This window comes from Bacillus rossius, chromosome 8 (genome assembly GCF_032445375.1).
Source record: "Bacillus rossius redtenbacheri isolate Brsri chromosome 8, Brsri_v3, whole genome shotgun sequence".
Classification (NCBI taxonomy): Eukaryota; Metazoa; Arthropoda; class Insecta; order Phasmatodea; family Bacillidae; genus Bacillus; species Bacillus rossius.
In genome coordinates, this window is record NC_086336.1 from 20004718 (window position 1) to 20018858 (window position 14141).

At 38.8% G+C, this 14141-nt stretch overlaps 2 protein-coding genes across 2 annotated transcripts in view; one reads left to right on the forward strand and one right to left on the reverse strand.

The window, feature by feature from the left end:
- The window catches only part of LOC134535263 (angiotensin-converting enzyme), a 548035-nt gene that overhangs the window by 289118 nt on the left and 244776 nt on the right, over nucleotides 1-14141 (forward strand). The window lies entirely within an intron of this gene.
- LOC134535564 (uncharacterized) lies at nucleotides 244-11425 on the reverse strand. The gene is made up of 2 exons (XM_063374748.1): nucleotides 11358-11425; nucleotides 244-1900 (listed from the first exon to the last, which is right to left on the reverse strand). Exons 1-2 carry the CDS (start codon nucleotides 11367-11369, stop codon nucleotides 608-610), a joined length of 1305 nt encoding a protein of 434 aa, XP_063230818.1. The 5' UTR covers nucleotides 11370-11425; the 3' UTR covers nucleotides 244-607.

A 14141-nucleotide genomic window follows, 5' to 3' on the forward strand; every position in this document is an offset into this window, starting at 1 on the left:
TGGACATTTAAATTAAAAAAAACTCATTTGTTAAAAATTAAAGTTTTGTTGCATTTTAAATTTCTATAAAAATGTTAAACATGTTTTTAATGATAAATATCCCATTTTGATGGAACTGTTCAGATTATACCAAAGACCTGTTTATGAAACTCTTAGTGCTATAATTATATTTAGTAAATAAACATTTTGAAAATACGTTTGGGGATAAAGGATCAGATTTCCAGAAACAGGAAAAAAGAACACATTTGTAGTAAATTATTTATTAAGACGAAACTAGTAGTCTAGAAGAATATAAAAAATACATACAAAGATAAAAAAACAATTATACAACAAGTATTGTTTAGTATTGCACATGACTCATTCACGAAGCAGAAACACATGAAGATGAAGATATGCAGTATGCTAATGAAACGACGATGAGATGATAGTTCTTGCTCTGTTTAATGAAACTGAAAACTTGCAGAGTTGAGTTTTCCTTCCATTGGAACCAGCAACGAGAGCGAAGAGCTAGATGCGGAGGGGCAGATGGAACTGGCGGGTGCTTGATGATTCTGGCGGGACGCGCGCGGGAGACTCACTGAGGGTGGGATTCAGTCCTGTTGGAGGCTCAGTACCCGCCGTGGCTGTAGCCGTACCCGCCGTACCCGTGCCCGCCGTACCCGTGCTCGTAGTGCGCCTTGACGGGCACGGCGTAGGGAACCTTGACGGGGACCGCCACGGGCTTCACCACGGGGTACGGCACCGGCTTCTCCACGGGAACTCCCACCGGGTAGGGCACGTGCTTCTCCACCGGGTAGGGCACGGGCCTCTCCACCGGCACGGCGTAGGGCTTGGGCACCGCCACAGGGTAGGGCCTGTCCACGAGGACCTTCACCGGGTAGGGCACGTGCTTCTCCACGGGGTAGGGCACGGGCCTCTCCACCGGGTACGGCACGTGCTTCTCCACGGTGACGGGGTAGGGCTTGGGCACGGCCACTGGATAGGGCCTGTCGACGGGTACCTTCACCGGGTAGGGCACGTGTTTCTCGACGGGGTAGGGCACGGGCCTCTCCACGGTGACGGGGTACGGCTTGGGAACGGCCACGGGGTAAGGACGGTCGACGGGCACCTTCACGTGCACGGGGTAGGGCCTGTCGACGGGCACTGCGTACGGTACCTTCACGTGGACCGGGTAAGGCTGGGGGACGTGAACCTTGACTTCCACGGGGTACGGCTGGGGCACGGCGACCTTCTTCTCGACGATGTAGGGGACGGGCTTGTCCACGTGCACCGGGTAGGGTTGAGGCACCGGGATCTTGACCTCCACTGGGTAGGGGATACGCTTCTCGACCGGCACGTGCACGGGGTAGGGGCGGTCGACTGGCACCTTGACCGGGTAGGGGACCGGCTTCTCTACAGGGTAGGGCACGGGCTTCTCAACGGGCACCGGGTACGGCCTGTCGACGGGCACCTTGACGTGCACCGGGTAGGGCCTGTCCACCGGGTAGGGCACCTTCTTCTCGACGGGCACCGCCACGGGGTAGGGGTGTGGCACGGCGATGGGCACCTTGTGCGTCAGGTGCACAGTTTTGATGGTCTCGTGGTGGCCGCCCAGCAGGCCGTAGCCGCCGTAGCCGCCGTAGCCGCCGCCGTAGCCGCCGTAGCCGCCGCCGCCGTAGCCGCCGCCGTAGTCGGAGAAGCCGCCGCCGTAGCCGGACAGCAGGCCGTGCCCGAAGCCGCCGATGCCCAAGTCCTCGAGCTGGTAACCGCCGCCGTAGCCGTAGCCCAGCCCGAAGATCCCCCGCTTCTCCGTCTTCTTGCCGTCGGCCGTCTTCTTGCCTTCTTCCTTCGGCTCCTCCTTGACCTTGGCGGCCTCCTCGGCCACCGCCAGCGCGGCGACCGCCAGGATCACCAAGCACCACTGCCAACACAACACCAACACTTCACCTTTCACACTCGCCTGGACGAGTCGCAACACTGCGTGGAGCTCTCGCTGCTCGTCGGAACAACAAAAACTATGTTTTATAGATATATTACACTCTTTTTCAAACACCACAGTGCGCCGTATAATGAAGCACTCTACATGTAAACGGAATAAAACTTTTCGTTGCCAAATTCTTAATATCACGACCATTAAAAACTACATGGAGTTTCTACAAACATAGTTATGAACATCAATCTGTAACACATGTTTACTGTTAAATTTGCAGTAATTTACAGACTTTTCGACGAAAATTTAACTCGGATAAATTAATTTAAAATAATTTAATTTCAAATAACCAAATGTTTGTTGAAACTACGTCGTATTTCGACGTTGTCGATATTGATAAATTTGAATGACAAAATAAAAGTGATCTTACTGTAAACCTAAAAAGGGTTTTAATATTATACTAATATACCAAGAATATTTTTTTTTGTTTTCATGCTAAAAATAAGTGAACTTAGTGTCCATAAATTTACAAATAAATCCGTAAATTTGCGAAGATCCGGGAATAACTTGTAACCATAGTTCTTCGTGAAATGGAAGATGAAAATTTCTAACATTGTGTTAGCACAATATTTTTTTTTTGCTCGTAATACTGGCTGATTATCTGAGATCAATAAAGTGGTGTTATTTCAACATCTTCGCCGGAGTTTTTGTGCAAGAACTAGGTGTGCGTCTGACTTGCCAGGAAGTGCGTGCACTTTCTGTGGGTCGAGTGCGGCAACGAGAGCACATCGCGCCATCGAGCATGACGCACGCGTGCCTGGTGTTTCCTGCGGTATCGTGTGCTGCCTGAAGGACCCTGGGGAACATATAGGCCCTACTGGTTGAACACTACTCAGGGACTCCCAGGGCCCCACGCCGGTGCTTTCAATTGTTGGTTATTTGTAGAGACCGGAAAATTCGCGAATTCATTTCGCGATAGCTAAAATACAAATAGTTATACCTCAGTGCTGCCTCTGCTATTGACTCACAACTCACCTGGATAACTCTAGGCCAATGAGAAACACCCAACCAAAGCTTTATCGAATCACAGGCTGCTACGTTGGGACGTCTCACAAGACAGCAGCCAACGAGTGGGTGACATTAGACCGAGTGTACGTAGAACTATGGAGTTCATCCTACAGGCCATTGAACCCGCGAATTTTTCCGGTCCCTAGTTATTTGTTTTCATCTATCTTATATGGACATTAATGGGAAAACAAAAATTACATTTTTACTATCTTGCTTAATGTGCCGGCCAATACCTGTTTCAATTAATGATTTTATATTAGAAAAAAAAAATTTTAAGATTTTATTGCCACGTATGTGACTATAGCGGAAATGTGATATCCTTCAGCATTTAGAAAACTCACTAGAGTATTGTTTATCACGGAAGAATATATAAACATTCTAAGATAAGTTACTAATACCAACGTCTAAAGTTTAAGTTCCATGTTTGGGTAAAAAAATGTTTGCAATAGTATATTTTTTTTTCAAATTTCTCTGTTGGCCTTGGCGCCTTGGACGCTCAAGTTTATCGGTACTGTCGGTTTTCATTCAATACTGTTTTTCCTCTTCTCTAGCAGATTACAGTTCTCATTTCAGGGATACGTCTCGGTAATGATTTGTTTGTAGAAGACCAATGCTCATTTAAATTTATTTATACACGGCTGCCTATTACATTTTGTTTTAAATACCACTGCACTGTATTTAATAAGGTTTTTGATATTCCCAGTAAAATTATACTGACTATTGATAGTCCGGAAAAAAAGCTTTTTCCGCCATGTACGTAGTCTAAAAACTGCTGGATTAACTTTGAAAAAACAAAGAATTATTTTGCATAATTATTTCATTTCAATTCCGTTAATATTATTACCATGGCGCGAACTAACAACAAATGCCATGTTTAAAGAGTGTACGATTACAACTTTTCAGAAACATTTAAACCAAAACGATTTGTTAAATTACGCTTAACTTTCATCAAAATTGTTAATGGTTGTAAAACCTCTTCCAAATCTCAAAAAAATATGGGCTGTGAATAAACTTTAATTGTGGAAGTTAACGTTGTAGCGATTAGACTATTAATGTATTATTTTATTCTTAACCCCAATTAAATTTTTGTAAAAAAAAGTAAGTTATTTTACTCATAGATGTTGGTTAAAAATAGTTCGTATTTTTTCCCGGTTTGTCTTATTGAATGAAGAGTAGTTTACTTTTTATAAATACCAGAATTAGGAATTAAAAAAGTGTTCCTCAAGTAAATAGTATGTATTCATGACGTCAGTTAAACTCCGCTTCTTAAAAGTGTTAGGCCCAATATAAGCCTAATAGCCACACGAGCATCGTTTCCTAAATTTCAGACAGTTAAGGCGTTACATGTAGTTAAATTTAGGAATCTGACCTATTCGTGGAACCTATAAAAGAGTCTTAAGACTTTAGAAATGTTGGCTAACGCTGGAGAAGCTGACTTTAATGTCAAGCTGTACTTTATTTCCTATCATTTAACGTGTTGTTCCATCGGCGCCAGAACGCGGCTCGGGAAACTGGTTCCACAAGTAGGTGAAGATGACAAGGCACTTAGCGGCGGAGACGACCGGGCCTTATGGGCGGCGGTGACACAACACAGGCAGGAGAAACCACCCCGTCTGACGCAACGGCGCGTATACGACAGATGCCGCAACATTGAGGCTCTTCCGACAACCAGCAGCTAGACCCGAGCAGATATCACTGTATCGAGACCAGATAATTTCGCGGGTTCATTTCTTGATAGGATGGAATCCAAACCCCTTCAACATCAAGCTGCATCAGTGATTGGACCACAGTTTACCTGAAGGAATATGATCCAATGAAAAAATAAACTCTTAACGAAATAAATATCGAATCACAAACATCCCAGTTAACAGGTGTCACAAATCATTGAGCAGTTGTAATTTGCCAAAGTGCAGAGAGAATTGTGTAATCTATCCTAGAGGTAATTGAAACAGCGAATTTTTCCAGTTTCTCTCTATGTATAAGAACTTCAGCGCGTTTACCCACCGTTTGCAATTGTTTTAAGCTTTTCGTTTTCAGTGAAGTAATTATTTAAGTTCAATTTCAGCAAACTATTATCGAGGAACTTTTTTTGTGTGCTATGTATGTCCTGTTTCCATTGATTTTATGGAAATATTTGTCGACAATTTTCGTTTTACTGTTGGCTTATTTTAAGCAGCGAGACCTTTAGGCGAAGAGCTTCTATCTGGGGAGAACAAAGATGTCGGTTTCGATTCCGGGCTGGATCGGGGATTTTTTTTTAAATTCCCCTTACCCGTATTCAGGACTGGTATTAGCTTTGCCCCTTCACATCCAAACTGAGGAAGGCAATATAATACCACCGAATAATTATCTCACCTGGTCTGCCCAAACCACACCATGGTCATTTTTTCGCCTGAAGTTGTTTGGTGTGCAAAATAATATCTGGCCTGATCACCCAATCATCACAATCATGTCAGGCAATCAAAACATCTAAAACTATAGAAAAATTCGATTTCCAATTAATTTTTAAAGAATCCTACGACACAATTAGGATTTTAGCTTGGTCTGCCACACTGAGTTGGGTGTTTTATTTACTATTATATAAATATTTATATATATATTAATATAAATATAAAAATATTAATATATATAAATGTTAATATATTGCAATAATTCTCTTCAGTTGGTTTATGGGCCACATCGCATATTTACGAAACTTATTTTCGTGGTGAAAAATGTCACAAGAATTAGACAAAACATTAAATGAAGTATACACTTAAACAGTAGTAACGACTATACACTCAAAAAGAAGTAACGACAATGAAATTTAGTAACCAAAATGTTTGAGACCGAGCAAATATCACTGTTTACGAATACTGCGAAACTCCTCATAACAAAGCTATTACAAACACTATCAACCACATGTTTATAATCACTTTTGACCAAAAAAAGTGTCGAATAGGTAATAAGACCATTGGTGAGTAGACCACTGTCAATTTTTAGTCAAGTTATTAGAAACAGACTTTATACATCCTCGCTTGATTGAATTTCTTCAGCACTGCACTCTAAAAGCGCTCAGCTAGAAAAAAACAACAGAGAGCTGTACTAAGAATGATTCAAGCAACCAATGGTTAGTTATTTGGAAATATAGCGTATCTGTTTTACGTCAAGTTACAACCCGATGAAAAATAACTGCAGGACAATTATTAGCTTATTTCACAAGTATAAAATTTGGCAGTCTATCACCAAATGAATTATCATTATTTATGGGTCCCTATGAATAGTACTCATAAACATGTATGGATTATATGGAATATTAGGTAAAATATAAAAATGGATAAATTTAAATTGCGGACCAATAAAAATTTTACTTCTGTCAAACTTTTGGATATCCTGACTGTCCCTTGAGGTCATGTTCTACAAACTCACCACTACTGCTAGCACACTGTCCCTAAATTCAATAAAAACTCCTCGCGTCAAGTGCATTTATATTTAAATTTGCTCTCATACTTGAAGTTTAGATCCTTTATAGAATAACATCGTGTGAATTTTTAAATTGTTCCTTAAACTATTACTTTTAGATTTTTCGTAATGTATCAGCCTTGAAAAATACGTACATACAGAACTACAAAATGAGAAATTAATATAATAATATGTTAATTACATAACAATCTTCGTATTTCAGTTACTAATAAGAGCCTGGGTGGACTAACGACTTAAGTAAGAATATGTGGTTTTGAGAGTTTAAAGTTTATGTTTTTGAAAACTAGAACAATAATTTATCAACGGCACACTTATATCCATATATAGTTTTCTGACGGGAAAAAAATATTTGGGAAGATAAATACAAATAATTGTTTCGGAATAAAATATATATAATGACTAAAAATTTTAATCAGCATAAGTTTTTTGTTCATCCTGTAGACATACTAAACTGCGTGATCATCCGGTGATTGCGGACTTCTCAAAGATCATACTTGCATTTACTCTGCATTCTGTCGTATGTTACTGCACTCTGATATCACTTCCAATGTTTAGTGCGCACGTCCGAATATTTGGCATTTTGTAAAATGGGCTATAAATGGTACGCAAATAAATAATCTCCGCGTAACTTAAAACGATATCACTAGGGACTGGAAAAATTCACGGGTTCAATGACCTAAAGGATAGAATCCACGATACTCTGAACATCTGGGCAAACGTCGCTTGTTCATTGGTTGCTATTTCATTTAAGTTTGTTTTACATAATGAAAAATGGATAAAGAGATATTAGTAATTGCGTAATTGTAAGTAGCATTCAATATAAATTTAACCTTCACCTATTTTAATGTATCTAATTAAAATTTAAAATATATAAATCATATTCTGGGGAAATAGTATTTACTAGAATAAACAGTATTTTAAAGGGATTATTAATCTCGTCTCATCGGACAATTTGTCTTCTATTCAGCTAGAACTTGAAGTACCAATTTCGTGCAGCATTAAATGTGCAATTAGTCCTAGGATGAAACATCGACGGAGATGAAACATCGACGGAGATGAAACAACGGGAAAACCCATTGTCAATGCCTACTCCGCTCCTCCCATATGGAAACCCCGCATCAAACCTTTATCCATTTTGACGTAGCAGCGAACTAATCACCCGGCCCATGAAGTCTCTTGCTTCAGCTACGGAGTACGAGCTTCGGCGGAAACTGGACCAATTAGCGGAGAAATGAGAACGTGGAAAAGGGGCCACTTTCTCTTCCACTTGTGTGGTTTTCCTCTTACGGGACGAGGAGCTCTAACTATCCGGCGCCGTAACCCGCTCGAGGAAAGAAAAGGCGGGAGTTCGATTCGCTGCGAGAGGGCATAACAGTTCCGTAAACTTATTTTCGACTGGCTCGGCTGTGATCAGCAAGTGAGCTGGATTGCGTCTTTTATTGGCCCAAGGGCCATGCTTCTAAAATCGTCATCCATTTTCATTTCCATGGCATTTACTCACTTGTACTAAAACATCAGCAATATTGATCTCAGGCTTTCGCGGATATTATATGAGATTTCTTGGCCGAGTAAAACTGTAATAGTTCACCAATTTTTTGGTTGACATTGTAGTTGCCATCATTGGTTTGCAATAAACTACAATAGCGAACTATACTCCAAAAGTCAAGAAACCTCAAATACATCAAACACCAGTTCTATATTTAAAATACACATCCAATTAAAGTGACATTGGCAAATAATACAAAATAATGGCTTGAAGAGTGATGGGCAGACAGTACATCTTTAAAAGCTTCCATTGGTATTATAACCCATGTCCCAAAATCTCATTTATTTATCACTCCTCCCCCATTCACATTGTTTTTGCATTGCCCTGAGCTAAGTGCGGCTTCGGGCCCCTACAGAAATTCCACCTAACATATGTAACTCCAACATACATTAATACACACTTAAATTCCTGTATTAATACCAAAATCAAACTATAATTTCTTTATTATTAAATGATAAATGATTAAATGATAAATCCGTCAACTGGGACCCTCCTCGGTTCGTTATCCGGATGTGACAGTCGAATTACGAGGCCAGCTACTGCTCTTACGACTAAACAGTTTGCGGCATAACCTACTGTGGTGTTGTCTGACTGAGCAACTGTTCCGAGCAAGTTAGATTGCAGGGATCGAGTTGGCGCAGTGCTAAGACACTTGGCTCGCGTTCCATGGGACCAGGCTTCTAATTCCTGTCATCTTGTATTCTGGTTTGGCATGGTTTCTCAAGATAACCTCTGTCAAATTCTGAGATCGTTCCGTAACACAGGCTACAGCCAGTTTATTTACTGACATCCTTGACCTTCGCCACAGCGAATTACCGTTTAAAATTACATCTCTGTCCATGTTTAGCACAACATTTAAGAAATTAGTTAGGTGTTTTTACCTACAGTCTTCTAAAAAGCCAGCTGAAATATAGTCTTAAAGACTCGGCCTCACTCCAAAAGTTGGCTGGTTCCTTTTCCAGGTCATTAATTAGTAGGGACCAAATATTTCGCGGTTTCCGTGACCTCTAGGATAAACTCAATCTTCCTATGCATACTCGAGCAAATGTCACTTTTTCATTGGCTGCTGACTTGTGAGACGTCTCAACTGGGTTTCTCATGAATCTATACTTCTTTGGATGAGCATCTCTCGTTGGCCCAGGGTCCTCCAGATAAACCATGAGCCAATAGCAGAAGGATCGCACAGGTATAAGTATTTGAATTTTAACCCATCACGAAATGAATCCACGAATTTTTCCTGTTTCTAGTCATTAGTTTCGATATAGGAATAGTTCTACAAAGGTTTCATAACATGCGTAATTTTTTGATGTTACAAATTACGTAGTCAAGTAATATGCTATATTCCATAGGCTATTCAGTCAAGTGTTCATTATTAATACCTACTGTTTGACTAATTACGTTATAGATATTCTTTACAGTTTCATAATCTTTGTTTCCATAGTTGGACAAAGCTTAAGAAATTTGCTTCTAAGTTCTATTTTTTTACAAAAAAAATATACAATAATACAAATAATCCAACATCGTGGTTGAAGCCATAACTTAAAAATCTCACACTTAGACGAAAGAGCTTCTGGTTGCAGTTTCTGCTATAAATATAAATAAAAACTTGTTGCTACTCGTAAAGAAATGTGTTTATTCAACTGAAATCCATTAATCGTTTCACCATGATACCACGTACCTCGTATCTGTAGCAACATGATCTCTAGGGTCCCTAAATACCCAGTTATAATCAGACCTACATTCGGAGTACTAACTATTCGACCGGCGTGTAGCCTATATATGTCATCTTGCTAGACACTAAGAGTCAAAGTAAAATGATTTTTGGGTAAAATATCGTGTTTGAAGTTATTATTTTAGAGCATATTTTTTGTGAGTTTTTTTTTTAAGTTTACAAGTAAATAGTTTGTTTTGAAGTGTCTTAAAATTAACACATATGGACGTCTATGTGTCACTTTTATACCTAGCTTTCCCATAGCACTGATCATTACGGACTTGTAGTTTTATCAGTCAACAAAATCGAGAGTTAAAAATACCGAATATATAAACATGATAGGTTAGATACATGTTCCGTGCATAAAATAACAATAGTATATTCTTAATACTGCAAATACTGTGGCATTTTCGTACATTACTTTAAAATATAACGACTTTATTGGAATATGAGAGCCTGTTTATCATCAAACTGCTAGTTTTATCATAATTTCCGTCACTCTAGACACTGACAGCCGTCATTCAGTCTTTCCTCATTCATTATGTATATACAAAGAATGATAATGTGACATATGTGTAGAGACCGGAAACATTCTCGTATTCAATTCGCGATATGCTAAAATTCAAACAATTTTACATATGTAATTCTTCTGCTATTGGCATATGGTTTATCTGGTAGATTCTGGAACAATCAGAGACTCTGGGCCAAAGAAGTGTCGAATCAAAGGCAACCCAGTCCATGCAACTCTCGAGTCAGCAGCCAATGAGCAGGGGATATTTGCTCACGCATGTTGAGGATTGTGGAGTCTGGCCTAGAGGTCACTGAAATCGCAAATTTTCCGGTCCCTACATATATGAATGTTGTTTAAAACTTAAAACTGAATTACATATAATCTTTCTTCATGAAAAATAAACATGAAATTATAATTTGTTACAGGTATGGTTGATTTTTAACAGTTATTATTTTATTTTAAATTTTTTTAAATAATGTAAAATATTGGAATTTAATCATAAAAATTTTAGGATGCCTCATAATAAGCAAACAAATAACTTAAATCCTGAAACATATATATATATATGAATTATTTAAATTTAGGAATAAAAATATATTTAAACGAAAAACCTACAAAACTAATTCTTATATATGGTGACTAATAAGGATAATTAAGGTAAACAAATTTCAAGAAAACTTCCTGTTAGAGAAATTAATTATCTACACATAATAAGTGGGAATGCTAATAGTTTCGCTGTGAAAATACTGGCGTCGTCATAGAAAGCGCGTGTTTTTTTTTTTAAGTTCATTTTTATCAGAATCAGTTCAATCGTTATCACCTCCCGTCAGTATGAAAGTAATAACTATTTGAAGAAAAAATTCCAGGAAAAAGTATAAGCAATATATTGACCAAGAATAATCTATCCGGGCGATGAAAAAAATTAATAAAGACAAGAGGATCAGATTGTTTATCAGAGGAAAAAGAGGCAATTTTTTTAGTTTCTAATTCCACCTAGCCTAAGAAAAGGATGAGTTAAAGCAGAGAGATAAAGGTTAACTGCAGTGCGAGAAGCGTAAACTGGTCATCTAGAGCGACGTCAGCAGAAGATGCGACAGCCGAAGAGCTCGCAGGGAGAGAAGCGAGAGGGCGCTGCGCCGCGGAAACTCACCGTTCCTCTCATGTCTGAAGGTGTGTCCAGGTGTCAGACACGACCAGTCCTAGGCGACTGAGTGAGGCGAACCAGGCGCCACTTGTAGTTTATATATTCGCCCCTACCTGGGCGGAACTCAACTTTCGCTGGCCGGCCGTCATCCCCTCCCCTCGTCCTTAGTGGCGGAGGCGCGGTCCGCCGGACAGAAACAACCAGGTGGACGGGGGGGGAGGGGGGGGGGGGGGTTCCGCGCGCTCCTGTCGGCAGAAGGACGAACGAGCGAGAGGAAAGCGGCGGGAGACTTTAATGAACGAGACGGCGGTGTCGCAGTTTCGCGGAGCCGGCGACCTTGACACGCGCGCGAGATGCTTCACCCGCCAAGTTGAGGTCGAGGTTTCCCAGAGAACTTTTGGGAATAAACATACTTGAGGGTGCATGTTCCGACCCAGGTCATTATTTTTTTTTTACGCTCCACACTTCCGACTTTTTTTAAGTGGCTGAACGTTTATAAAATGAAAAAAAAAAATTGGTTGTCTGTAAAGTCGGTTTACGGACGATAGTTTAACGTGACAACTTCATAACAAAACATTAATGAAATGTTTGCATACTTTTATGAATAAAATTGAATAATTTTTATTGAATATCACTATTTTGTATGTATACAAAGGAGTGAAATGAAATCTAGAATTTAATTGATGAATTTTTTTATTTGCACTCGTTAATTCAAATATGTCTATTACTTTAACGAAGAGATTATTTTAACTATAACTTTTATACTTTTTTGCTATTTAACTTCTTCCAATCTGTGTTATTCTGTTAAGGATAGGATGATGATAGGAAAATTAGGAAACGAATGGGAGTGTTTCAAGTTTAATGTGCCTCGAAAAAGTCAAATCGATGGTTGTTCCAATCGAGTGTAAGAGAGATAGATGCGGCGCAGGCGTACAATGAGCGTAACGGGACAGAGTGTTACGGGACAATGAGTCATCCTTTTTCGTGCGTGCAGCCGGCGTTCATCGATTTATTAGACGTTGTCACGTCAAAAAAATATATAAACTTCGCATACATTTTGCGTAATAAGCTGGCAATGCTGCATTTCAAAACTGTTTGTGTAGTATGGATAATGAGAATGAAATTGAATATAAAATTAGAAATTTTTAGGTTAAAAGTCAATTTCAGTGGTTACTATGTGATATGGTTTAATTTAATTCAGAAAAATAAACTTTACCTAGCCTTTTAAAATCCTCAGAATGTTAATAATTTTAAAGGGCTAAATAATGTTAAATAAAATTTTCTTTTAAAGAAATTTACACCATACAGTAGCCACTAGCATTACCTTTAGACTAATTTTTTAAATTTATTTTTTACATTTGGTTCTCCTTATCCATACTGCACAAATATGTATGTTAATGATCTGGAATGGATCATTCTCCATTAAGTACTATTTTCAATAAATTGACACCGAAACAACTTTTAGAGTCTCGATTAACGGAGCTTCGATTAACCACGATTTTAGAAATTACAGTAAATTTTCTGGACTTTTCAACGAAGAATGAAAGTAAAAAAAAAAATAGTTTTTCTTAATATTTGATAACTGTATCTTCGTAGATATATGTGTTCCGTCGTAAACAAGATAAACACGCACGTGGAGATAAAAAAAAGTTGTTTTTCGTATACTCAAGAAATTTCATAATGTTATCTTTATATAATAAGATTATTACTGTAAATTCATGTTCACGTAAAGTTACGAAGATAATCAATAATTTACGAAAGTCTCTGGATAATTTGTAATTAGCGTTATATGTAGGTACATTTAAGATGAGAAATTCAACAGTGCGAGATTCCGCATTATCCGAGTCGACCTGAAGTGTAATTATCGGCAAAAGATTTTTGAGACATTTGTTTTAGGACCTAGAGTGTTTTCTAACCACTGTAGAAAACCCAAAGGTGACATTAAGACCTAATCGTTGAACTAATCATGGAGTAACGTGGAAGAAAATCTAATAAAACATCACCCCGAATTCAAAGATAATTTTCCTATTCTATCCTTGTCATCCAAGATTTTACTTATCAGAAGTTGTCATGGTTCAAATTAACTCGATTAATCAAGACTCAGTTTACTTATTTGTCAAAATTAGTGTAACGCTTCATAAAGTAACGGTTTCTCAGGTTTGGCGTATTTATAGTTTTATAGTCGCAAAATAAGCCATGCTTGTATCCCAATATGTTTGTGAATGAATATTTTGAAGATGAAACTATCGGAGCAGATTTCCACGAGTTATCCAGCTGTTGGAAACCAGAAAAAAAACTTCTGTTGAGAGACCGTGAATCATGAATATTTACTTGACTTTTAACAAATATCAGAAAACAGCATAAAAATGGAGACAACATTCGCTACACACACTTACGTATTGGAATGCCTGTACAAAATGTTCCTAGATGAGAAATAACGGCATAAAAAACGCAATTATCTAAGCTGGCGGAAGGCATGCTGGTCAGCTGATTAGGGATACAGGTGTTGGCCATTTAAAGCAATAATATCGTGGCTACTATTGGCAGATCGTTTTTAATTCAACATTGAAAGCGCTAAAAACTTAATTTCTGAGCATAGTGCGAAAAACTATGGACAAATAAATTAATAGTTATCGTAATAGTAAATATAAGCATTACGTTACCTTACGCCTTAGCGCTAAAACTCGTGAAACATATCTGTGTCAAAGAGATTTAAAAAAAGGCACGTTCATCGTGACAAAGCACAGAAAAGTCATAGAGATTCTTGTAGTAAATTCTTGAGATTTCTTG